At 28.9% G+C, this 27,337-nt stretch overlaps 2 protein-coding genes across 2 annotated transcripts in view; both read left to right on the plus strand.

Annotated features, from left to right (window-relative positions):
- The window catches only part of LOC113377593 (GATA-binding factor 2-like), a 315,883-nt gene that overhangs the window by 103,478 nt on the left and 185,068 nt on the right, over window positions 1-27,337 (plus strand). The gene's annotated exons all lie outside the window — the stretch shown is intronic.
- On the plus strand, window positions 10,661-10,990 carry LOC113376319. The gene has a single exon (XM_026616229.1). The coding sequence runs from the start codon at window positions 10,661-10,663 to the stop codon at window positions 10,988-10,990; it is 330 nt and encodes a 109-aa protein (XP_026472014.1).

The following is a 27,337-nucleotide window of genomic DNA, read 5'->3' on the forward strand; positions in this document are numbered from 1 at the left end:
TGAGTATCTCTCCTATCCGAACATATCTGGTTACTATCTGATTACAAGCACATTATACACTGGTAGCGTTTACCATTCCGTGTTCTTTGATATAAATTTAGAATTTAGATTTATTTACCTAGCGGCCAGGACTAATTGCCAGAGGACGATCGCTGTCGCGATTGTTTAGCAAAATTATATGGATTCATAGAGGATTTCGTAATGCGCATTAAAAAGTTAGAGGAGGATTCAGAGTCAATACACATGCTCACACACACACACATATATATATATCTTATATATAAAATTCTTCTGTAATGATGTTTGAAAGGATACTCCTAAAAAACGATTATTTGGATTTTGATAAATCTTTTTGAAGTGTGTTAAGGGATTTTTTTATGATGTATGTGATTATGAAAGTATAGTAATATTGTAGAAATAAATGGAAAAAATTGCAAAAAACAACATATCATTGTTTGACATTGAAAACATTTGAACTGTCATCTGCTAGAAATGTCAATTCACTTGAAATTTAAATTTAGCTGAAATTATAAGCCTAGATAATATTAGAATGCAATATACAAAAAAATGTAATGTCTATATTATTATTGCCAAAAAGCAGCTAAAACTGAGATGTACCAGAAATTAAAATAATATAAGATACAGTCAACAGTATATGTTTGGCAGATGAATTATAAAATTCAGTTTAATAATTAACGCAATAAGTCCAAAATTGCATCTACATTACTTTTTTAAACTTATGCTTATCGCATTTGGTTCACTTTACTAAATTATTTAACAATACAGAAAAATATTACTACTTACTAAAAAAATGATTTAGAATTTTGCTTCATGTGTCAAAAATTCACTTGCTTGGCATTGGATATGGAATATTTAGCGAGTTGATCTTAGATTGAAGAGAGCTCATATGAACTCATATTTACAAACTAATTCACTTAAGATTTGAACATGAACAATAATGTTCATTAAATTATTAGTAGAAAAATGTCTTTTAGAAATTATAATTGCCAAAAAGCAACTAATATATCGTACGAGATTATGAAAATTATTGAAGCAATTATGTTGTGTGGTAAAATCAAATGTGATATTGTTCTTTTACCGCAGATACTATATTATTTTTTTCTAAATTTCTTATACTGCTTATTCTAAGACCACAAATGAATCACAAAGGCAGGACATCAAATAGGATATTAAAAAGTATAAGATAGAATATTAAAAAAATTGGTACATTTGAATTGGGTACAGAACAACGCCTGCCGGGTCATCTAGTATATATATATACATATATATATATATATATATATATGTATATATATATATATATATATATATATATATATATATATATTCCTAGGATTTTTGTAACAACTTTTTTTGTTTTAATTGAACATGTGATCCGTCATACATATCATTGTCACAGCTACTGTCCCGCAGGCAGATGAACTATACAGAACTGTGCAGGTCCGTCAGTTTTGACATGTAATATCTAATTGTACTATCGTACAATCTCGATTTGCGTTATTATTATCGACTAATTTTAATTCTTTTATGTCATAATTCGTTTAAAATTTATCAATCTTTAATAAGGAGTAACATTTTTTGTGGTTGTTAAATTTGGACAAACTTTTGCGTTTTAGAAATAATTTCTCAAGTAGCAAAATCTGAAAGCTGTTAAGTAAACAAAAAGCATAAGTACAAATCGAATAATAAACTCGCGATTTTTTGCTCTTAGATTATATTTTAATTATAAATAGGTAAATGAAATCACATAATGAGTTTCTAAGAATTAGAGGAAGAAATTTTCCTATATACGCAATCTTAGTAATTACCCTGATGTTTAGAATTTCGTTTTAGATAAACTTGTTGGAATTTATATCATATATTTTAAATAGTATGATAACATTGTTCCTTATGGATAATATTTACCAAAACGCTCACCGTGCATGTTTCTTCACGCAATGCAATGCTAACAATTGTGAGTAATATGCGAGCAAAATGTTAAACAATTGATAAAGCTAAAGATTGTTCTAAAAGAATTATATTATATATGATTTGAAATAATAAACATTTGACGCAGTTGCCTATATAAACGGACAAAAACTTATTCCAGGCACATTTGACTGAAGTACTTCACTCCAGCAAGTTTTCCAAAATGGTTCTATTGTACAGTTTAATAGTTTTTGTGTCACTCCTCAATTTTGGTATTAAACCATGTTTAAGTGATGTTCCTCATTACAAAGTGAATTCAATTGCGGAAGCTCAAGCGCTAGGAAAGAATATTTATAAGGAAATCAATACGACATTCAAAGGCATCCAAACAATCATCAGTTGGACAAATTTGAATTTGACAAATGAAGAGTTGTCAGAAGTAAAAGCAGACGTCGCCAAAATGAGTTCCATGTCGGCTTTGAGTTCATACCATTTGCTTCGAAAATTTGCATTGGAACAAATACATAATTTTAGTAGCATGGTCCAGGAACGAGGACCTAACACAACTATCACGGACTTTGATACTTTAGAGAAAGAAGAATTCGTTAGTCTAATTGAAATGTTTTTGGTATTTAGTGGATGGTTTCACATACCTTGCAACTCAACGAAAGTCTTGAAAGCAACTCACCTATTGATGGATTTGAAACAGAGCATCGGAAATAATAATACGGAAAAGATTGAAGAGTCATTGAAGAATTTAGTGCAAATCTCCACGAATCGTTTAATTATAATGTCGACACCTGTGCGAACAACGACTCCTATTCCTCATATCAAAGAAAATCAAGAAATATTGGCCACTCCTGATACTACAAAAGCATATCTTGAAGAACTTTGGCAACTTGAAACTACAAAACCACCAAAAACTACCCAGGAGAACGATGAAGGACGCAAGCGTAGGCGTACAAATATCCTGAGATTGATGCCGGATAATATAACAGTATACAATGATGACAATGAATTACTTAAATCATATTATCATTTATTCTAGTTTGTATCTTTGATTACTGAAAATACTGTACCCTATATACTTTGAATACTATTTACTGTAAGCTATTATCAATAAATGTAAGAAAAATAATAACTAAAGGCTAATGCTTTTTTTAATATCCCACAGGATAAGTTATAGTAATCGTCCATAAATCGAAAATGAAAATTTTTGCATATCTTCACGTTTTAGAAGTTTCTGAACATTTCGGCAAACCTCAGAAAAAATTCATGTGTGTGTATGTGTGTATCGTCGACGTTTTTGGTAGCATCGGTTAACCAATTTGAATTATTCAAAAACTATTCCACTTGTATTGACGTAATGAAGAATTGATGAAATTTTTGCGAAGACAGGTCCAGCGGTTTCTTGAAAATTGAAAACTTGAACTTGAAATGAAAACTTGAAAATTAATTACTATTGAAAAAAATGCTATTTGGCGGATTGAAAATCAGATATTTTCAGATCAAGAGACATAATTCGAAAACTTTTTGAAAATTTCAAACTTTTTGATTTTTTTTCCCAAAGAGGCAATTTTTTTCAATATTCGTATGGGCGCGGTAAAAAGGTCTAATTAAATCTTTACACTGGCAAAGGTGCAAAATAATAAAAAAAATCTAAATTAAGTTAAGAAAAAGCATTAAATTAAAATAATTGTACTGATGAAAAATGCCATTTGGCGAATTGAAAATCAGATATTTTCAGATGAAGAGACATAAATGGATATCGAAAACTTTTTGAAAATTTCAAAATTTTTAAACTTTTTTTTTGCCAAAAGAGGCTTTTTTTCAATATTCATTTGGGTAAGGTAAAAAAGACTAATTAAGCCTTTATTGGGCAAAGGTGCAAAACAATAAAGAAATTCTAAATAAAGAAGTAAATTGAATTAAAAATGCCATTTGGCGGATTAAAAGAAAGATATCAAAAATTAAAAAAAAACAAATTTTCAACAAAAAAAGTCAATCGTCAAACGTCAAAGAGTCAATTTTTTCCAATATTTATGTGGTTGGGATAAAAAGGACCGAGGGTAAAGGTGCAAAACAATAAGAAAATGTTAAATGAAGAAGTAAATTACGTTAAAATGCAATAAATAAAATTAATTGTGCCGATGAATGTTTCTGACGAATACCAGATCTAGGTTATATACAGTATGATCTTTGTAAAAATGTGGTCATGATTTTTTTTGCATTGGTTGAATATTGTAGTTATTATTTCGTGAAGTCTTTTCAAAGTTAAATATAAGACATTGTATCTGTTTACTCCTGCTCTAATTTTTAACCACGCCTATGGGGTAAAAAAGGACAGGTGAAAAATTTTAGAAAAATGGTAAAAATTATAATTATAATTTAGAATTAACTAGGAATTTCACTCAACATAATTTGATAGTTGTCTATTTGATACATGTTATGTGATGTAGTTCATTTGACTTTGAGAGTATATTTATTCCATCTTGGTCCTTATGTTCGGTTAGACTCTCTTTATTATATTTTGATTATATAAATAGTGTTATGATTTTTATAATAGTTGTGATGATATCACTATTTTCACCTGAGTGAATAGAACTAGATATAAAAAATAATTTGACCCAAAGATGTCCTTATAAAAGTCTTAATTTAAGAACATGAGTCGATCAATAAGCAGAATTGAGTGGTCATTCTGTGCACAATAGGAGACAATCGTATCATCGAAATATCTCGTTTTGAATGCGCTGAATAAAAAACATCCATATCCATATCCATATACCTCTTCCAGTGTCCTGAGACCATCCCTGTAGAATTTGTAAAGATAACCTAATAAAGTCAGTCGTTCAAATCGACGGGTGGTAACGGCTACCATTTTACTAACCAATAAAAAATGTCATGAAATATATATTTAAACACTAACAAGACGGAGGAGCAGAGCGAGCTATCTTGTTTTTTCGTTTGCTCGCACACGAGACGAGCTCCAACAGACAAAACGTATAAAGATTAATGAACATCATTTTTTAAGACACGTCGGGAAGAGAAAAAAATGACACTCGACCGTTTTACCTACAACGTAGTTTATTGTTATTGAATAAATGAAAAATCATAATAATAATAACAATAATGGAAATGTTATCTTGATTTGTGTACGCTGTAATGGAGATTTGATGGGTTCGTGGAAGGGTTTATCTTGATAGGAACTAGTAGAGGAAGTCGTTTGACATCTACCATTGCAACTTATCTCCACTCGATTATTTGATTCTAAATTATATGCAATAAGAACATTGGAATTTCTGATGGTATCGGGTAATTTTTGGCATTCCATCATTTGTCAACCAATTGAACATCGATTGATTGGTCTGGATTGGCTACTAAAAACTACAAGTCGTAAAATATACTGTAAAATGCTCTATGAGCGTAATTTTACATTATTAAACAACACAATTTTCTTCTATAAATAAATTAATTAATTAATAAATACAAAACAAGTTATCAAGATAGTACAACAAGTACTCGATTAAGACAAGCTGAGCTTTGACTAAAATTAGAGAAAACAAATAAAATGTATTTTTTATGCATTGTACGGTATGAGTTAGTTTTACGGACTCTACACAAAGTTTAGCAAAAAAAAATACAATATTCAGGGTGTCTCAGAACTCAACATCAACCCCAAACAAAATCCCAAAAAAATCATCTCGGGTTGTTTGGAAATTATGAGCTTTTAAGTGCAAATTAGAGTATGGTTAATTTGAAGGAAACCAATAATATGTTATATTTGATTAATTGCATGGTATGAATTAGCTCAATACAAAGTAAGCAAAAAAGTTAACAATATGCAGGGTATCCCAGAACTCAACATCAAGCCGAGACCAGGTGTTACTATGACCATAATTGTCCCGAAAAAAAATATCTCGAGTATTTTGGAAATTATGAGCTTTTAAATGGATCCTAGAGTATGATGAAATTAAAGGAAGCCAATAATATGTTAAATTGATGAATTACATGGAATGAATAAAAAAAAAAGTCTCCACAAATTGAGTAGAAAAATTAACAATATACAGGGTAGTCCAGAACTCAACATCAAACTAAAACAAGGTGCTGCTACTGTTGACCGTAATTGTCCCGAAAAAATATCTCGAGATGTTTGGAAATTATGAGCTTTTGAGTAATATGTTATATTTGATGATTTGCATGGTATGAATTACAAAGGACTCTACAGAAAGTGAGCAAAAATATGAACAATATATAGGGTGTTCCAGATCTCAACATCAAGTCGAAACAAGGTGTATTGACTGTAATTGTTTCGAAAAATATTATCTTAAGTTCTTAGGAAATTATGACCTTTCTTAGGAAATTATGACCTAAAATATGGTGAAATTTAAGGAAACTAATAATGTATTATACTTGATGAATTGCACAGTATGAATTAGCAAGGACTTCACACTAAGTAGCAAAAAAATTACAATATTCAAGGTGTCCCAGAACTCAACATCAAGCCGAAAGAAGGTGATAGTATTGACCGTAATTGTCCAAAAAAAAAATTCGTTATTTGTTAGAAAACTATGAGCTTTTAAGTGCAACCTAGACTATTGTGAAATTGTAACAATTTATTGGTTAATAGGGTTAATATTTATTAATTTTGTTTATTTATATTTGGGATCTGTAATTCTAAATAATACTTTTAGGACTACAGTAAAAAAAATGACACAATTGCCTCAAGTTCCTAAGAAATAAAACTTTTTGTAAAACCATAAAGTTTTAAAATTGGTTGACTTTGAGAAGCCCAAAAAATGTGCTAAACTATGTTGGCAAGTATCATTAAAATTAGGCGCATTTAATCAGAATTATAAATTAGTGAAATACCTAATAGTTTTATAATAAAAAAATTTTGAGTAAAGAGAAAAAAACCTATAACTAAATGTATTTGAATTAGGTATACGTCAAAAATAATATCAATGGATGGTTTAACCTAAAGACTAATGGAGCTGAAGCAATAAGAGCAACAAAAATTTCAAATCCTAAAATATACTAAAGATTTAACATATTTTTTTCAGCAGATCACTAATTATTATCTAATATTAATATATTAATTTTTTTACATATATATGAGGCCAATTGATGAATATACATATACAGTTTCTTACATATATGGGCTTGGCTATTTTGGCTATTTAGATTTTTTTTGTAGTTTATTACTATATCAAATTTGTTTCAACGTCGAAAATATATACCAGCTGACCCGACAAACGTCGTTTTACCAAGTAAGGTATTTCTAGAAATTTTTTTGATAAGTCAAAAAATTACTTTTTTTATTGTAATTGTGTAAGGATTTAGTGCATGAGTGGTATGGACAATCAAGTAATATCAAAACTATAAAACCCTAAAGTATACTTTTTTAAAAGTTATTTATATTGTCTTATCACTAGTTTGACCTATCGCTAATACAATCAAAGTGGAAGATTACGTTTCGATTTTTACAAAATCCTCTTGATTTTTGGATTTTGTATATATTTGTAATATATATATATATATATATATATATAATATGTATGTATATATACCTTAGGTATATACTGAGTCATGAGGTATAAGTTGGTACAGATTTCCTGAGAGTATCAAGATAAGCCATTCATGACAGCAATACCAGAGGCAATACTGCGGGGTATCATTAGGACAAGATGAAATTGAGGGTTTGAAACTAATCCAAATATATTCGTCTTATATAAAGTGAAATTGGAAACATTGCGAAATCCATAGGAACACCGTGAACAAATTATGATAACAAATGTAGAGACGCGTATCAATTCTTAGGCGCAATTAAATTCACAAATTCAACATATAAATGAATTATATTAGGTTTGTTATAATCATAATGCATTAAAATACGTACGCTAATTTTGCTATCGTATAGTTAATATTATTAATTCTTAATTTTAACTATTACTATTATAAAGTGTTGCCAAATGTGTGGAGATATATAATTTCTTAATCTCAATTAAATCGTTGACGTTTTTAATATTGAATTATTTACGAAAAAAATATCAACATTTTAATTAATGCCCCGATAATATCAGAAAAATTCTCACATGGGCCATTGCAATTTTATTAGATAATTTAGTATAAAATGTATTGAGAAAACTTAATGTATAAAAAGAATATTTTTTGACGAAATTCCTGTAAACGCCTTATTTTTTAAGTAGTACATGACTGACATGATTCTAATTTAGTTTTTAGCTTTTGAAGCAAATCGCGTAAATTAAATTAAAAATTAAATTTTGACTCCTAATTACAGACAAATATTTTTACCGTCTGTTGTCAACACGATTTTCCATTGATTTTTATATATATACTATGAATTTTTAAAATCGATCTAAATTTTTTGAGAACAATGTTTAAAAAAATTTAATGGTTAAAACAAAGAAAACGATTACAAATTTCGGTTGAATATCATGAAAAACTAATCAACATAAGTTAGTATTGAGTTTCAGCAAATGTTTTTTTGTTTGTTTTTCAAATCTAAAGTATAGTATATTAATTAGTATATAATATTAGTCTTTTCAAATAAACTAAAGTAAAATTAAATTCTGAATGATGTCGGAATTATTATGATCTTTTGCTACTTTTTATATTGTAACTAATTTGCAAAAAAAAATTACGACAAAATTATAAATAAATAAATAAAAATTATAATTATTAGTGGAAGCTTTACAATGTTTCATTTCAAACTCAGAAACAACTTAATATTTTATTCGTCTCACATCTCAGTCATAAAAATTTGATATCTTTATATACAATAATAAAAAAAATACACAATCAAACCCGTTCGCATCACGTAAGTCGATTCAGATGATGTGTAAAATGTTTTTAATGTGATTCAAAGCAAAAAAGCATTCAATAGAAAAAATCTACTAACAAGATTGTCCTTTGTATGTGTCATATTTCAACCTCTAAAACCCAACATTAAATCAATAAATAATACGAAACACAACACTCAGATTTAACACGAAAAACGACCCTGAATATCGTCTAACGGCACAATCGAGGGCGCAATAAAAAAGGCGTATCACAACAGGGTAAAAAATGATACAATATTAAAAAAATAAAAAATATTAAAACGAAAAAATTGAAAACTACTCCTTCGCGCGCTTTGTTAATAATAACACGATTCTTATATTTTTTTCATAACATTTTATAAATGATCTCACGCCAATTTGAAGAACTCTTCACGACTATTGTTGGAATTGTGCACACAAAACTTGGTATAGAAATATATATACAATCGCAACAATGGATTTGTATACAATTGTTAAGTCGATGAACCAGACCAGAAGTCATTCGGAACCAGAAATGAATATATCGCTTAAGCTGCCAGACGGAGAAAGTCAACAGGAAGATTTTCTGCCTTTCTGGAAAGGATTTCGATATAATTGCATTGCACATAACATTCCGATGGAGTAAACCTTTTGATCGTTTTGGTAAAAATCATAGAAATATACATTTTTGTATCACTGTGCACGATTATAATAAATTCTTCAGCAAATAAGGGAATTTTTGCCTGGATTTAATTAATTAATTATTTATTTTTTAATATAAAGTAGCTTCAGATGCTTTGTAATGCAATGTATAATACATAATATAAAATACTACTTTAAAGTAATTGGAAATGGCTAAACTAAGTTCTAGCATACCGTGGTGTAAATGTTAAGAATATGGGCTAGCACAAACTAGTCTCGAGTTCTATTCCAATCTTGGCCAGCCAGATATCAAGCAGTATGATATAAATTTTTTTCTTGTCATAGATCTCAAATATATTCCCAATTGAAAATCGCCTTTAGTGGGCATTGCTGCAACACATATATTTTAACACTATTAAATATGTGTATTTAATATATTTATATAATCTATACATGAAAAAGAAGTGTGGTTTACTATTAGAAAAATGCTAGGATAGAATGTACGATATCAAACACAGCTCATAGAATGTCACTCCGATTGCTGTTAAAAAAATTAAATTAGATACAGAAAACTTTTAATTAATATTTAAAAAAAAACTTGTATACACCCATAGGCATATCTACAAGAAACAAAAAAATATAAAACTGAATACAGTAAAAAGCAATAGAATACAACAAAAAAACGCAGAAATTATATATTTTATTAACACTAGAAAGACGGACGCAGTCATTTTGACTGTTTTCCATTTTCAAACATAAAAATAACTATGTATTTGAAGTCGCAGCTTCGTGAAATTTTGTGACTTTTTATACAACATATGAATGCGTAGATAAATCGTATTATTTGCCTTATCTCACTTTTATTTTCAATATTCTTACATGTTATGCCTGCATGGACGGAAAACAGTCATTTTGACTGCTCTAGAAATTTACATAAACAAACGGCTTTGTTATTGTATTGCAAATCGTTATCTCGCGATAATTCATCTCGAATGAGCCATAATGCATTTGTTACATAGAAATAACCGAATTATGGTAAGTATTGACATTAGACCGGTCTTTTCACATAGTAACTTTCAGTATAACGCGTTGTTCAGTTGATTTTTTAGAACTTATAAATAAAATGTCAAAGAGAAGTGAATTGTTGCAAAAGCTAACACACATAAGTGAAGAGTGTTCCGACATAGAATAAAATGCAGAAAATTGGGCACAATCATCTGAAGATGAATTGAATTATATTCCACGTGAATCATCTGATTCTGAGGGTAGCGATGAAGGAGATCACTATTGATGAAAATGAAAGTGCCATCAGTGTAAGCAGGAGGGTGCTAAGTGGCTCAGAAACCCATGAAAGAATTCATGAAACGGAAATAGGTGTCGATGGTACTGTATGGACAAAAATTGCCGAAGGTGGTACTCCAGGAAGGTCATCATATAATTGTGTCTTCAAGGGTATGAAAGGGCCAACAAGCTATGCAAAAAAGAAAATTATTATAGGTGATTTTGTCAGTGCATTTTCGTTGATAATAGATAATTATATTATCAAACACATAAAACAGTGCACAGAAGAAGAGGGCAGTCGAATTTCGGAGTACGATTGACAACATCGTTACCGGAAATACGTGCATTTATTGGAATTTTATATGCTCGTGGGGCCTATGAGGCAAAAAATTGAAATTGACTTATTTATGGTCAGCAAAGAAGACATGACAAATCGAAGGTAAAGAAAATATACCGTGAAATCCAGTTCAAATCCAGTAGATGACCTCTGCAAATATTTTTCAATATTTTGGATTTGACTGCGATAAATGCCTGGATTCTTTACAAGGAAGCGACAGGAATATAAATCCAAAGAAAACAAATTCTTAGAGAACAGTTTTTGTTTGAATTGGCAGAACAGCTTTCCGCGGACTACACGACATCAACACAAAAAAAATCAAAGGAAAATGATGACCCACAGACATCATGCAAATACCAATAGAAATAAAAGAAAATTTTGCTAAATAAGACTTTGTAATAATAATAAAAACTAATAATACGTGTCAAAGTTGCAACAAACATGTTTGCGGAAAATGTATTCATAAAAACATCTTAAATTATATTTGCATGAATTGTAAAAATAATGAACTTCTTTTTCAGATGAACTATTTTTTTATTTTTAGCACTTATAGATGATTTGTATAAATGTAAATAGTACATGAAATAATAAAAATTGATTTTAAACAATTTCTAAACGCATTATTTATTTTTTCACGACGCAGTCATTTTGACTGTTTTCAGGCAATGTAGGTATATTCAATTCGTCCGTCTTTCTAGTGTTAATAGGTTGTCAAATATCTCCCTTCCGCTTTTTTGCTATTGGTTTATAATACAAAAAGGCGGAAGGGAGATATTTGACAACCTTATATTATTAACATTTCGCATATTAAGTTTATAGTGATGGCAAAAAAATGGAAATTTTTACTTATCTTTACGTTTCAAAGGTTTCGGAACATATTGTCATACCTTAAAAAAATTGATATGTGTGTGTGTGTATGTGTGTGCGGATACAATTTTATGTCGACGATTTTGAGAACAAAGATCAACCGATTTGAATGATTCCTATTGATGCAGACGTGCTGATTAGTTTTTGGCCAGGGCAGGTCGAGCCGTTTTAAAGATACGGGGCAAAAAGTGCCAGAAGTGGTAAATTAGCTTTTGAGAGAACAGAGCTTTCGATTTAAATTATTTAAACCTATTGCCCTTGTATTGACGAAATGAAAAAATTATTACATTTTTGGGAAGGAGGTCCAGTCCAGTCATCCAGAAAAAAGGCAAAAAAATGGCATTTGGCAGTCAGAAATTATTATTAGACATATGCGCATCAAATTGTTAGATATTTTATAGAGATTGATGAGTACAATTTTTTTTTTACATTTGTGTAAGGGATCCGTAGCAACATTTATGTTATACTGCAACTCGGTTCTCTAAAATAGCTACGCAGCGCGATTGCTTTGAAAAAAATTCAAAACATATAAAAAACATTTTTTTCAAAAATGACAATTTTTTTCCAAAAATTTCAAACTTCTCAAAAATTTCACATTATCAAAGTTTTCATCATATTTTAAAGCTTTTAAATTGCGGTTCGAGAAGTTCGAGCAGTTTGCCTTAATGCACGATGCCATGCACAATTAGTTCTGTTCCGTTATTATTTCTAAATACATCACCTACTCCCAGGTTTATAATTGAGCATTTCTTCACCATCTCTTACCTTTTTACCGTTTCCCATCGCGCGTGTGTGAAGTGCTTTCATTTTTTTCGCTCCTCTTCTGCTTCTTATTATTTATATATTTATTTATTTATTTATGGAGGAGTTGTTGTCCGTGTTTTGTGTGTGTTTTTTTTCTCTCTCGGGTTTCCCTTTTTGTTCTCTGTAGTGCTCTTGACTTTTGTAAATTATGGGTCATATTTTGACCCCCGGCGCGTTCCGTGCAAACACGATTGTGCGGGCGTAGTAGTGCTCTCTTCTAGCACTCTATAGTATAGGGCTTCTCAAACTTTTTTATATAGCAACCCTCTTCAAGCTTAAGAAATTTTAAACGACCCCCTCCTCCAAATAATAAAATATATATTAACCGTTATCGCACTATTTTACAATGTAAATAAAATAATGATTGAAGAATATGTACCCATTCATGTTATTTATAATTGGAAACGTTGACATAAAACTATATATATATATATATTATATATATATATATATATATATATTTATTCAATAGAAAAAATAATCTTTTGTAACAAATTCTTTATTAAAAAGCATAAAACTATATCTACATATTCAATAAAAAAATAAAATTTTGTAACATTTTTTAAAGAAAACCCATTATTAACATCAAACAATATTAATGTGATGAATGAGATTGTTTATTTTTACACAAATAATTAAATCTAGGCTTAATTTAAGTTAGTGCAGATCGTAATAAATTTTCAACGTATATTAAAGTTGAACGGTATTTTGATTTTATGTAAGTTAATGTAGAAGAGGCTGATTCACATAAATATGTTGCACAAAATGGCAGTAAATTATTTATTGCCATTTCCGATAGTAGGGAATATTCTGATTTGATTTCAATCCAAAATTAATGCACAGACACTTGAAAAAATCTGAGTCGCAAGGTAGTATCACTTGTTAATTCGGTAAATTCTTCTTGTGCTTTTGAGTTTGAAAAATTAATTTCTTCCATTTCAATTGAAAGTGGATTGCAAATCCATTGTTGTGTATCGGTATCATTGAGAAAATACCTATGCATGTAAACTTCCAATTCTTCAAATGAACTATAATTTTTGTTATAGGAGTATCTTTTTTTGAAATATTGTTATAATTATACTCGTCAGTAAATGGAAAACATTCAAGTGATCTACTTCCTACTCTGTTTTCCATATAAGAATTATTTTAACAAAGGCCTCAAGTTTTATTTTAGCATAAACATATTAACTCAGACTGCGTGCATTGATAAATTCATATCATTGATTTTATCAAAAAATATTGGCCAATAAGCATAGCTTTGAGAAGCCAAATTATCGTGAAAATAGTTGGCCTAGTATACTAATTTAAAATTTTGTTATAATGATTGAAAAGTATCAGATCTTTGCGACCCCTTTTTAGTAGTCTCGCGACCCGCCTGGCGGTCGCGACCCCTACTTTAGGAAGCCTTGCTTGCTCTATACTTGGTATTATTACCAGGTAGATGGGATAGGGTCGAGGTCCGGCGTGTCCATTGTCCACACAGCAGTAATTGGATCAGGAGGTCTGAGTCCCAGGGGCCCTAATGAGCGGAGACGGAAAGGATTAGCCAGCAGGCGCCACCGCTTGCGTAATCCAAGAACGCGACGCAAAAATGCGACCGAAGCAAATGACCCGTAAACCACACAAACGCACCTTCTATTTTAGACCGAATGAATTAATATTAATATTCATTTCTATTATGACGCACGACGGTGATGTCGAGTTGTGCAAAAACGACTAGACAGGCACAGGCACAGACCCATCGACAACTTGTTTGTTTCATCGACATCGGAAGGAATGCCAGGCTCGGGCTCAAATTCTTAATTACGGAAAATTTTCTAATTATATACGAAAACGGTTTATAAATGGATACAGCATTAATTTACTTAGGAATAGTTATTGCTTATTAATTGATTTATTATTTATTCATAAGCAAACCCTCATTATAATATATTATTTCAAGCTTTTGCCAAGCTCATGCATAACAAGTAACTGCATTCTGTAGCTAATTGCAGTACATTGTTCGATCCTGAAACAAAAAATCCGAGTATTTTTTTTTTCATTTTTTTTTAACAAATTATCTAGCATCAATCGAAAGAGCTGTGAAGAGCTATATATGAGAATTAACATACAAAAATTTAGTCAGTATATTCATTGATTATTATCTACTCGCTGTTATTTAAAATAAAAAAAACATTAATATTATGAAAAAAATAGTAAAAATTAAAACGAAAAACGAAAAAAGTAGTAAACATTGGCAATATAAATTAACAATAACAATTACTAATAATAATTAATTTCTTATTAAAACAGTAAGAATTATTGATAATAAAATAACAATTTAATAAATAAAGCACAATATTAAGTTTTTAAAATACATATAGTAATAACTTTTTATGAATTTATTATCTTACATTTTTTTTATATATTTTCATTAGCAATCAGAATTTAAGAGCCTTATAAGCTGAAATGAAAATATATTTAGTATCAATTTATTATATATTTTATATTTTGTATTTTTACATATAATCGTACCATTTATTAATTTAATTTAATTAATTAATACGTTATTTTGTTTTTAACTTCTCAATTCCGCTTTTTTTATAAGTGCTTTATCTGAGAACAAATAAAGGGAGCTACCAATTTAAAGACAAATTCCATATCTTTATATATAAATATGTGTATTAAAAGAATAGTTTATAATTATTAATTAAGACATTGTAATTAGAAGGAGCTATCAGTGGGTAGTTATCCTTCTCACGCCATTTTCCATAATTGTCAAAAATTTTAGCCTAATGTACATTGTATAGATTGCTATGATAAATAAACAAAAAAAAAAAAAATAAAAAAAAAATTCCATATCTGATCTCCGATCGAAGGTCATTTTTTCGCAGTTTATTATATGCCAATTTTATATTATACTACCATTAATAATAATTAATTGGTCTTAATCCCTGGATGAAATAATTTATTAATTATTATAGTTATTTATTAATTGATTTTTGGATTTCACAACAAAAGATTCATAGTTGTCCTATAAAAGATTGAAAATCATGTGAAAAATATATAGTTAAACAAATTATTTATATTTACTATTACATTCTTGATCATTGGTTTTCACTCATTTTTGCAACAAAAGCTTCCTATTTATTCTATAAAAGGTTAATTCAACATTGTTAAACTAATAATCATATGAAAAGTAGATAGTTAAACAAAGACATTTTCAATATTCAAAATATTTTTCTATAATTTTGAACATATTGTTAAGTTTTGTCAGGTTTGAATGATATTTGAAAGATATTAAACTTAATTAAATAATTCATTCAATATTTTAGATATTTGAAATGTTAGTTCAGAGGTACATTTTTAGACATTTATACAATTCAAATAAATCTAATGATGACATAATTTTGATTGTACTATGAATACAAAATTTTCATTTCACAAATGTCTATAAAACAACCTGGACTTGCCTTATTCACAATTAGGTGTTTCGCCAATATTACAAAATTTTGTAAACATTTTTTAAGTAATCTAAATAAAGCATAAAATAAATGCTAAATAATTATTGATAGAAACTAAGTTTTGAAATAAATTATATTTTACTTGAAATTGGTACATTGTAAGAAAACCAAGATTCCGATAAAAAACAGACTGCAAATTGTAGAGTATTTTATTTAAAATATGTTTAAAGCCCATTCATTTGCTTTCAAATGCTGTAGTAATATAAATGTAACCTACATATAGAAAATAAATAAATTTACATTCATACAAAAAAATTGTAGAGTAGATTTAACTTTGCTTACTGAGCATGTGTTAAAAGCACATTGTTTAAAGCAAGAATAATAAAAAGAAATTCTCGGGTGGTATAAGTATTGGAAAACTATTCAGATCTTCCAAAAACCTTTCAGCCAAAAACGTGATCCTTCCAAGATACCAAGGAATCTTTCTAGTGGTGTATTAAACGCATCTAAAGTTATTTACAATCCATCATTGGGCATCCTTGATCATGACATAGGAGGAAGCAAAGTATGAGGATTTCATAATATTTTTCGTGTAGGTTTCATGAATCGGGCGGCCGTTCGTTGGTTCGTTCGTGCGTTCATAACTCATGTCCTGAACCCGTCGCGGTGATCGCTCATACACTATGAAATATGCTAGTAAAATATGCAGAAAAATCAACCAAGAGTAATAATAAAATGCTTTAGTGCTGGCAGGATGGATAATTAGTTTATTCCCTTGCGACCCGGAGGTTCTTTAATTAAAATTTCGAAAAAGTTTCATTTCATAATTCACATCTTAGAGGCATGACTAATGTTTTACATCATTTCGCGTTTTATCGTACATTAAAGGTTGATTATATTGTAGCTTACAATTAAATTTTGCCGTGTCATTTATGGATATTGAATATTGGTTAATGGGAAAACATTATTATTTATGCAAAATTTTCTTAGCAATTGTTTATTGAGCAAATTTTTATTTTTTTATTCACAATCGCACAGTATAGTAATAATATTGCTGCAAAAGCTTTAAATTTATTACTTTTTAATATATCCAACGACGGTTTTCGTGTTATAACAATAATTAAAAATTTAAAAAACATTCATTCTATAATGCGTCTAATACAATATATAATAGAAAAAATCATTTTGTTTAATAAACAAGATATTTTCAACTTCCAATAGGGTTAGTTATAGTATTGGCAAAAAATTTGAAAATTTTTATATATCTTTACGTTTTAGAGCTTTCTGAATATTTTGGCAAACCTTAAAAAATGCATGTATATGTGTGTGTGTGCGATACTTCATCTCTATGCTGCTAAAGTTTTGAAAAGTTTTTTTTTCGAAAAAGACAAATTTTCTCAAAAAAATTCAAGGCTTTTTTTTAAAAAAAAACTCAATTTTTGGTTCAGAAAGTTCAGCACCACTAGTTTATTTTTTATTTATTTAAAATTTTTGTATAAATAATAAAATACAAAACTTGATCAAGCATAGCATTTCTTAAAATCTCTTATGCATTTTGTTTAAAATTTATAATTTAAATTCTTCTATACATTTATACGATCAAAGTCTAATAATCGGGAATCAATAAAAATCATAAATTTTTCTCTAAAAAAAGTATATTTATAATTAACTTCATTTATTTTAATAATTTAATTCAAACATTTCCTAAAAAAGTATATTTATTTATTGTGAATATTTATTGTGAATTATTTGTTGTGTACTATTAGATTAAATAATTCAGATAAGGAAAAGAATTCGTCGTTTTAATTAATTTTTATCTACTATTTCTAAAACAATGCTATCACATTTAAAATTTTCTATTGTTAAAATTTATATTCAACAGTCTAATAATCGCATCAATAAAATCATTATTTTTTTATAAAAGTATATTCATAACAAAATTCATTTATTTTAAAAATGCAATTCAAAAATTTCTAAAATAAAATATTTATGATTAAATTCATTCATTCTAATAATTTAATTCAAAAATATTTGTTATCAATTATTTGTTGTATACTATTAGATAAAATAATTCAGATAAGCAAAAGAATTCGTTGTGTTAATTAATTTTTATCTATTATTCCTAAAACAATGCTATCAAATTTTTATAAATAATAATTTTAGATAATTGCTATCAGCAGAAATTCCAATAATTCGGGCAATATAAAATCAAATTTTTGCAAATATAAATAAATAAAAAATAAATAAATATTTTACACAGATAAAAAAATGAGATATGAAATATAGCGATATGGTATATGTAATAAAACATGTATTGTCAATAATAAAATATTATTTTTATCATACTTTGTTCTTTGAAGTTGAACCTTTATCCTGGCAAAGATGGAAACAATGAAAAATAGTTATTAAAAATGTAAATTAAAATAAACTAGCTGTAAGTGGAATTCTGTCTTGAGGCAATTATGGCATCGTGCCTTAAGGCAAATTGCTGGAACTTCCCGTACCGTAACGAAATGTTCGTGGAATACTGAATGTTTTCAAATAGATTATTCTAAATATTGTAACATTGTATAATATTTATAAGAATTATATAAACTGTATTGCAGAGTTGAAATTATTTGTAAAGTATATTAGAACTATAGTCAGAATTAAAAATGAAATCTGAAATATTTTCGATATAAAAAACTAAAAAAAAAAAAAAAACTAAAAAAAAAAAAAAAAATGGAACAAATTTTTTTTTTTCAAAATCAATTATTTTGTTAAGACAAGCAGAAAGTTCTTTGAATCAATTGAATCGGACGCTTAGTTCTCTCAAAAACTGCCATTTTTTGTACATTTAGCTCTGTATCTCCGAAATGGCTGGGCCTGCCTTTCAAAAAACTAATAACCCCTTCTCCCAATCATTACTAATTGAATGTTTTTTAGATCATTCAAATCGGATGCTCCGTTCACTCAAAAACTCGATTTCTATTTTCTGCACTCTTTGCTCCGTATCTCCGAAACGGCTGGACCTGCCTTCGCCAAAAATAATCAGCTCTTTTCCCTATCAATAGGAATCGAATGTTTTTTAAACCATTCAAATCGGTTGATCCGTACGCCCGAAAACGTGGACGAAAATTTGTATCCATACATACATACACACACACACACACACACACACACATCCATTTTTTCTGAAGTATGCCAAAACGTTCAGAAACCTTCAAAACGTCGAGAAATGTAAAAATTTTCAATTCCGATTTTCGGCCCATTACAATAACTTACCCTACGGGAAGTTAAAAAGCAATTTTACAATGGATAAATTAAATAAATAGTTATTACAACTCTGCTGATGAATATTTCTGACGAAATACAAGACCAAGGTTATATACAGTGTTGTGCAATGTACCCATAAAATTCATATTTTACGTTTGTTGGATAATGTAGCTATTATTTCGTAAAATTCCTTTAAAATTAAAAATAAGATATTGGACTTGTTTCCCCCTGGCCGTCCCATTTTACCACGTCTGTGGGGTAAAAAGGACCAGATGACAAATTTTTGAAACACAGCAAAAAATGCATTTTTACAATGATGAATAAGCTGGGAGTTTTACTGAATATTGTTAGGTAGTTGTTTGTTTGATATGTGTTATTTGTTGTGATATAATTGGTTTAGTTTTCACAATATAAATGATCAAACTCAAGAATAGAACGCTTAATTTGTTTATTACTATATCAATTCATTGATAGAGCAAAAATATTTTTTTGTTCAGGAATCCTAAGATATGACTTGTATGTAAAATAACATTAAAATCAATAAGGCATTATTATATATTATCAAAAAGGCGTTTATTTTGATCAGCACTTTTGTTTTATGAGAAGTATAAGACGTTTCACTTTTTAATGTTTTCTATTAAAAAATTTTTTAAGAAAAGGTAAAATTTCAAAGTAAAAAGCAAAAGGGATGATATATTTCTATCTGAAAGGATGATTCCCTACACGCGCGTACGCAGATGTAGGTAGAATATTTCTATGAAAGAATCCCTTGTGGAATACCTGCGAGAGGGTTGATTTATTCAAAAAAAGACCATTAATTTAACAATTCCTGTTACTCTGAATTTTTTATTAATTATTTGTTGTGACACCTCCAATAATTTAGTGAGCTTTTTTCGGACAATATAATATATATAGAACGACATAATAAATATCACACGGCGAGAGAGAGAGAGACTATTTACTATTTACGTTGCTGAGTTATTTTACGCATTATAACTGGGACATTATGATATATTAGTATTCAATATTGAACACATATATCTGATATTCGTGTGCATTAAAAACGTAATTCACGTGCGATTTGTGGCAATGCATTGGATATAAAGTGACGATAAAATAATAAATAATGTATGAAATTAAATTGGTTATATTCCATAATGGAATATTTAAACCGCATCACGGCGGTAATATGAATACTATTCGAATTATAAAATGTCGCGTTAGCAATGGACATGTTCAATTATAATTTGAACTGAATAGATATGCAATTGTTTTTTCTCTAAATCGAAATAATGGATAAATTTATCATATTTATATGCCATATATATATATATATATATATATATATATATATAAATTATTTTAATAGACTACATATTTACATTCATTGAAATAATATTCATATTATTAGCCTCGATGCTTAGCGAGCTTGCTTATGGGTGGGGTGAAAAGATCAACTGAACTTTTTACCCTGGCAAAGGTGTGAACAAAAAAAAATAGTAAATAAAAAAGTAAATTAAGTTGACAAAATCATTTTCACATTTAGATAAATAGTTATTCCAACAATGCTAGCAATTATTTTGACGACATACCAGATCAAGGTTAGGGGCGTCCATTAATCACGTGAGGGAGTTTTTAAGGATTTTTAGACCCCCGCTCCCCCTTGGTGATATTTGGTGATATTCAAAATTAAAATTAAAATATTCTGACATATGTGTATACCTATTATATACATTTTTAAAATCAATTTTGTTATCGAGTGGATTAGGATTGAAATTATTTTTATTTTTTATTATTTTTTTTTAAATTGAATATTATTTTTTTATTCAAATATTTTACTATAATCAATATTGTTTTGGTACTGATAAATGAAACCATAACTCGATTTATTTTGATTACCAATAAATGATTAAATTAAGAAACTAGTGGTGTACGGCATCGTGGCTTACGGCAAATTACTGGTACTTCTCGTACCGTAATTTCTATTTTCTGCACTCTTTGCTCCATATCTCCGAAACGGCTGTACCTGCCTTTTCCAAAAACTAATCAGCACATCTCCCTATCAATAGGAATCGAATGTTTTTCGAACCATTCAAATTGGTTAATCCGTACGCCCGAAAACGTGAAGGAAAATTTGAATCCATACATACACACACACATCTATTTTTCTGATTATGAGGTATGCCAAAATGTTCAGAAACCTTCGAAACGTGAAGAAATGTAAAAATTTTAATTTCGATTTTTGGACGATTACAATAACTAACTCTAAGGGAAGTTAATAAAAAAAAAATTACGATCTAGCGTTACCTCGATAGAAGTTTGCTTTCACTTATTTATTTGTATAGATCATATATTGACAATGTCTAATAATCGAGCATGACAATAAAAGCATGAATTTCTTTAAAAAATTATTCTAAAATCCATTCAGTAGAACTAAAATTATGTTTACATATATTAAATTAAAAATCTGCGTCGATTCAGAATGGCTTGAAACGTCGAGAAAACATAGAATTAGCGATTCGGATTTTTTGATGAAAACATAAACTTCTCCTTCGAGAAGTTAAGTATAATATATATGCAAAATTGCTGCCAGGGATATAGTAGCAGTATATCTCCTCTGATTTGTGATAAACAAGGAATCTATTATAAGTAATCCTCTCCAATAATTGCACATTTAGCGCAATCTAGGCAAATCCTTCGCCGTCGCAAGGCGTAAGGCGCAAGGCGTTTCGAACTGCACGAGGCATAATAATAAAGGATAAGTGCGTGCCGATGTTGTTGTGGTGCCTAATGCCTAATGCTTATTTGCATGATTATCAGAAAATATCGTAAGATCGGTAGCGGCTTCTCGGAATCCTGGCAGATGCTCCAATTACCTCTCGGTCGTGGGCATGGGCACTCGCCGTAAGCTGCGGAGAGCGCCGTGCTCTAATTTAAGGATTAAAGGACACTGGCACCCACTCGATAACACAATAGGAATGTGTTTCTGTTTACTGTGATTTGCATTAGTCGCTCCCGTTATTTTTTGGCTCGGGAAAAGGATTCGAATCGCATTATCCCTAGTGTTAGAAATATTGAGGCAAAAGATCGATATTGAGTACTTGAAAAAGTATCTAATCAAAATATCGATCCCAAAAAAATATCGTGGCGAAAGTATCGATAGTACTCAATATCGAGTTTTGAGTACTTTTCATAAAAATCATTCATAAGTGCGAGAAAGATCTAAAACTCATTAAATATCATATCACAATATTAGAATGAATTCTATTGCTTGTATCTGATGTGTTAAATCAGAATTATTTTCAATATTGTAAAATTTTAACAGTAATTTTTCAATACTAATTTCAAATTCTATAATTTTTCAAAGAAAAAGACAAGTTATAATAGTTGAGTATTTTAATTAAAACGATATAATAGTCTGATACTATATTCAAAAGCAATACATTTTAAGTATTTTTAAGTACAATAATATTTTTAATATTTTTAAGTAAAATAATATCTTATAATTGTTGAATATTTTATATGAATAATTTTAGCGAGCATGCAACTTTAAAAAGCCGTTACATATTTACATAAAAGTGCAATATGATAAGCTCTTTGGAAAGCTATAAACATTCAGTTTAATACGGTCAAGATATATTATCTTCGACACTTGTAGAGAAACATCCCTTCGGAGTGATGGGATTTAAAGTTCAAATGGTTCCGAGAAACTCAAACCCATATGTTTGCATGTTGATATTCAAAAATTTTAAAACATGAGTATTTTGCGTAACAAAGAATCGAAATATAATTGTTTCAAATAAAAATACTCATCCATTTTAGTATATTAGTATTTTGCGTAAAATAGAATCGAAATATAATTATTTCAAATAATAATACTCATTCATTTCAATTATTAGTATTTTGCGTACAATTGCCACAAGAACCAAATTAATTATTATTTTCTAAAAGTTTTGCCTACTGTACTAAAGAAAGTATTCTTTCGTTTTGTTGTGATTCATTCAGAAAGGGTCAGTTGAAATCCGATTCCTAAAATGTGTTCATAATGTGCACAAACTGAAGACGAGACAGGTTTAAGATTCACAAAAAAAAATTGCTTTTCTGTTCTTTTTTTAAATTGTTTATTCAATTTTTAATTTACGAATACTTTACTTCAACTTACAAATCACATACTTTTAGAAAGAAAAATAATAATGTATTGAAATCGATGAGTATTATAATTTGAAATAATTATATTTCGATTCTTTTTTACGCAAAATACTAATATACTGAAATGGATGAGTATTTTTATTTGAAATAATTATATTTCGATTCTTTTTTACACAAAATACTAATATACTGAAATGGATGAGTATTAATATTTGAAATAATCATACTTTGATTGTTGAATATGTTTTTATAAAACTTTTTGGTACATTTGGGTTTTTGAGCAATAAATTCTGAGACTAATGACCCTTCGTGATCATTTTTTACATTTCTTTGAACAATTATGACCACCTAGAGAGACTATTGCTTTGCATTGGCAATGAGTGGGGTTAAGAGTTGGTCGATGAGTGGGTTCATAGATTACGCTGTCGATTCTTTTTGAGTAGTATCGACGAAAAGATGGATATTGGCAAATAGATCGAGCTAAAAAATCGATAGCAAAAGTACTCACTATCGACCGCAAAGTATCGATATTTACTCAGTAGTTGATATTTCGTTCTAACACTAATTATGTCCCGAACGGGCATCGCCGTCCCTGTCTCGTTTTCGTTCTGTTCTGTTTTTTATCACTCGGCCATTGTCTTCGCACGGCTTTGTTTTGGCTCGCCCGGGAATGTTTCTGCACTTCTGGATCGAATTTTATGAATCATGGGCGTTTACGTGTAACGCATAAGCCGGAGTAATTGCGATGCTCTTTTTTACCTCACGACTATGAGCTGATGTGCTCAACACGGCCTCTACGACGTTATATTCTAATCTGTAGCATTTGCAGCCCATTGTTGAGGTTATTTTTGTCTTATCGACGATCGAAGATCATTATCTGCGTATCATTTGCATTGTATTGTTAAACCAACATTTTTGGTGAGTTTTTAGGGTAAACATTTTGTTGTTGTTTATTTTTGCTATTTGTGAAGAATAAAAAGTCTATCGAATCTAGACGTGTTAGTATGGAAACTAGAACTTTCTAGGTCTAATTAAAATACTTTTTTGAGGTCTCGCATTTTAGCCCTTAGCCACGTACAACATTTCTTTTGATACTCTATACTATTCTTTTTTTACATTTATTTATAGGGTAGTAAGATAATATTTGTATTATTTCAAGTTCACTTATATTATGTTCATATTTATATTATATATATATATATATATATATATATATATATATATATATCTAGAGATCTTCGATAAATTAATTTATGTTTATTTTCCTATGTTTAATTACGTTTCAAAACTAGATATGTTCCATTATCAGGTTCTTCCGCAGTATTGGTTTATAAATCCATTGCAACCAAAAGCACTTGTAAAAATAATAATTGAAGAATATTTGAAAATTTGACTTACCTTTTCTTAACAAACGATATGAAATTGGCTATGATCGGTAGTGATTACAATCATAATAATCTTCACAATAAGTGAAGTGAAATCAAATTTTTAGATTTTATTCTATAATTCTTTTCACAGATTTATTCTGTTATAAATATTGATATGTTTTTCTGCTGTATTAGACATTAATTTTCTCAATCCTCTTTTATCAAGCAAGCTACCAATCTAAACTTTATTCCAACTCGGTCTTTTTTTTTTCAAATATAATTGCAAAATGGTAAAAATTTCACATGCTATATGTCCAATCCAGTTTTTTATCTCAGGTATATTCATTTTTATGTTCAAACCTTATATAATATATTCTTAATTTTAAATGTACTAATGTAATATTTATCATTGAATGTGGAGGTATTGTAATTTGAGGTTTTCCCGCAGTATTGATTTATAAATCCATGTCAAAAATTTCTTGCCAAAAGCACTTGTGGAAAGAATAATTGAAGAACATTTAAAAAATTAATTAACTTAATAAATGATATAAAATTAGCGATGATTTGTAGTGATTACGATCATCTTCTAAGTGGAGTGAAAACAAATTTTTAGATTTTCTTCAATAATTCTTTTTACAAAAAAATTATGTTATAGATATGGCTATGTTTTTCTGCTGTATTAGACATTAATTTTTTTTAATACTCTTTTCTCAAACAAGCCATCAATCAATCTAAACTTTATTTCAACTGTTTTTTTTTTCAAATATAATTATAAAATGGGTAAATTTTACACACTATATGTCCAAATCCAGTCTTTTTTTATTTCAGTTACATTCAGAGATTATTGTGTTTCAACCCTATATAATATATTCCTGATTTTAAATAAACTAATGTAATATTTTTATTTGAATGTTGAGGTTTATTTGAAGTTTTCCCGTAATAATGATTTATAAATCCAAGTCAATATTTTTTTGTCAAAAGCACTTGTAAAAAGAATAATTGAATATTATTTGAAAATTAGACTTATCTTTACTTAATAAATGATGTAAAATTGGCGATAATCGGTACTAATTACAATCATCTACTAAGTGGAGTGAAATAAAATTTTTAGATTTTCTTCAATAATTTTTTTTACAAAAAAATTATGTTTTATATATAGATATGTTTTGCAGCTGTATTAGACAAGCCAACCATCAATCAATCTAAACTCTATTCCAACTGATTTTTTTTTTTTCAAATATAATCGTAAAATGGGAAAATTTTACACACTATATGTCCAATCCAGTCTTTTTTTCAGCTCTAAATGATATATTTCTAAATTTAATTGTATTGGTCCATTTTTATTTGCTCCACTTTTCTTTACTCTAGACCATATTTCAACCTTCTACAAATTATTTTATATAAAGTTCCTAACTAGACAAGGTTAAGCCTCATTCATATAGCCCTATGCTTCATATGTAATGTTTTCATTCGAATACCTATACTTATAATAAATCTAGTATTTAAATTTATATATATATATATATATATATATATATATCTGTGTGTGGTATACATAGGTATATAAATTCTTCCAAACGATGCGTACACATTTCCTCCCGTCACTTTCTCACCTATAGACAACCGCCGAGCTTCAGAAGGCAACGGAGAATTTCGTAAGAGTCGAATTCTGGTGTGGGATTCCTAACTCAATCTGTGCGTTTAAGATAAGGGATGGAACGACAAAAATCATATCTACCCCAACACACTGAAAATACAACCTTATCAAGTTTGATCAAAACCCCCAACTTGTTGTAATGTTATACCAGGGAATACTATACACAACAATATACGCGAAGGAGTATTACTATACAGGGAAGGCAAGGCAAGGCAGACAGTCCCATTTTAAGATCCATCTATATGGATTGTGTATATCTTGATATTATACTTTAGAGCCGTTTGTATTAATTACGAAATATCATGGGATAATTTATTAGTACGATAACATGTTTAATTGATTCGAGATCGAGATACTTTATAGAAAATATAAAATTCACGGACCATAGATGTGAGTGCAATAAAAGAATACTATTCATTGGGTTTATTTTCAAAATTAGTATCCATTTTTTTCCTTAATTTATTTAACTTCCCGTAGGGTAAGTTCTAAATTTTTACATTTCTCGACGTTTTGAAGGTTTCTGAACATTTTGGCATACCTCAGAAAAAATGGATGTGTGTGTGTATGTATGTATGGATACAAATTTCCAGTCACGTTTTCGGGCGCACGGATCAACCGATTTGATTGATTCAAAAAACATTCGATTCCTATTGATAAGGAGATGAGCTGATTAGTTTTTGGCAAAGACAGGTCCAGCAGTTACGGAGATAAAGAGCAAAGAGTGCAGAAAATAGAAATCGAGTTTTTGAGAGAACGGAGCATCCGATTTGAATGATCTAAAAAACATT

Source organism: Ctenocephalides felis, unplaced genomic scaffold, assembly GCF_003426905.1.
Source record: "Ctenocephalides felis isolate EL2017-DRISC unplaced genomic scaffold, ASM342690v1 CF-g0.4_SCAFFOLD_01886, whole genome shotgun sequence".
Classification (NCBI taxonomy): Eukaryota; Metazoa; Arthropoda; class Insecta; order Siphonaptera; family Pulicidae; genus Ctenocephalides; species Ctenocephalides felis.

Bases quoted from the DNA above. Each gene is read 5' to 3' on its own strand.
- LOC113376319 (XM_026616229.1), top strand. From the start codon at position 10,661: ATGAAGGAGATCACTATTGATGAAAATGAAAGTGCCATCAGTGTAAGC.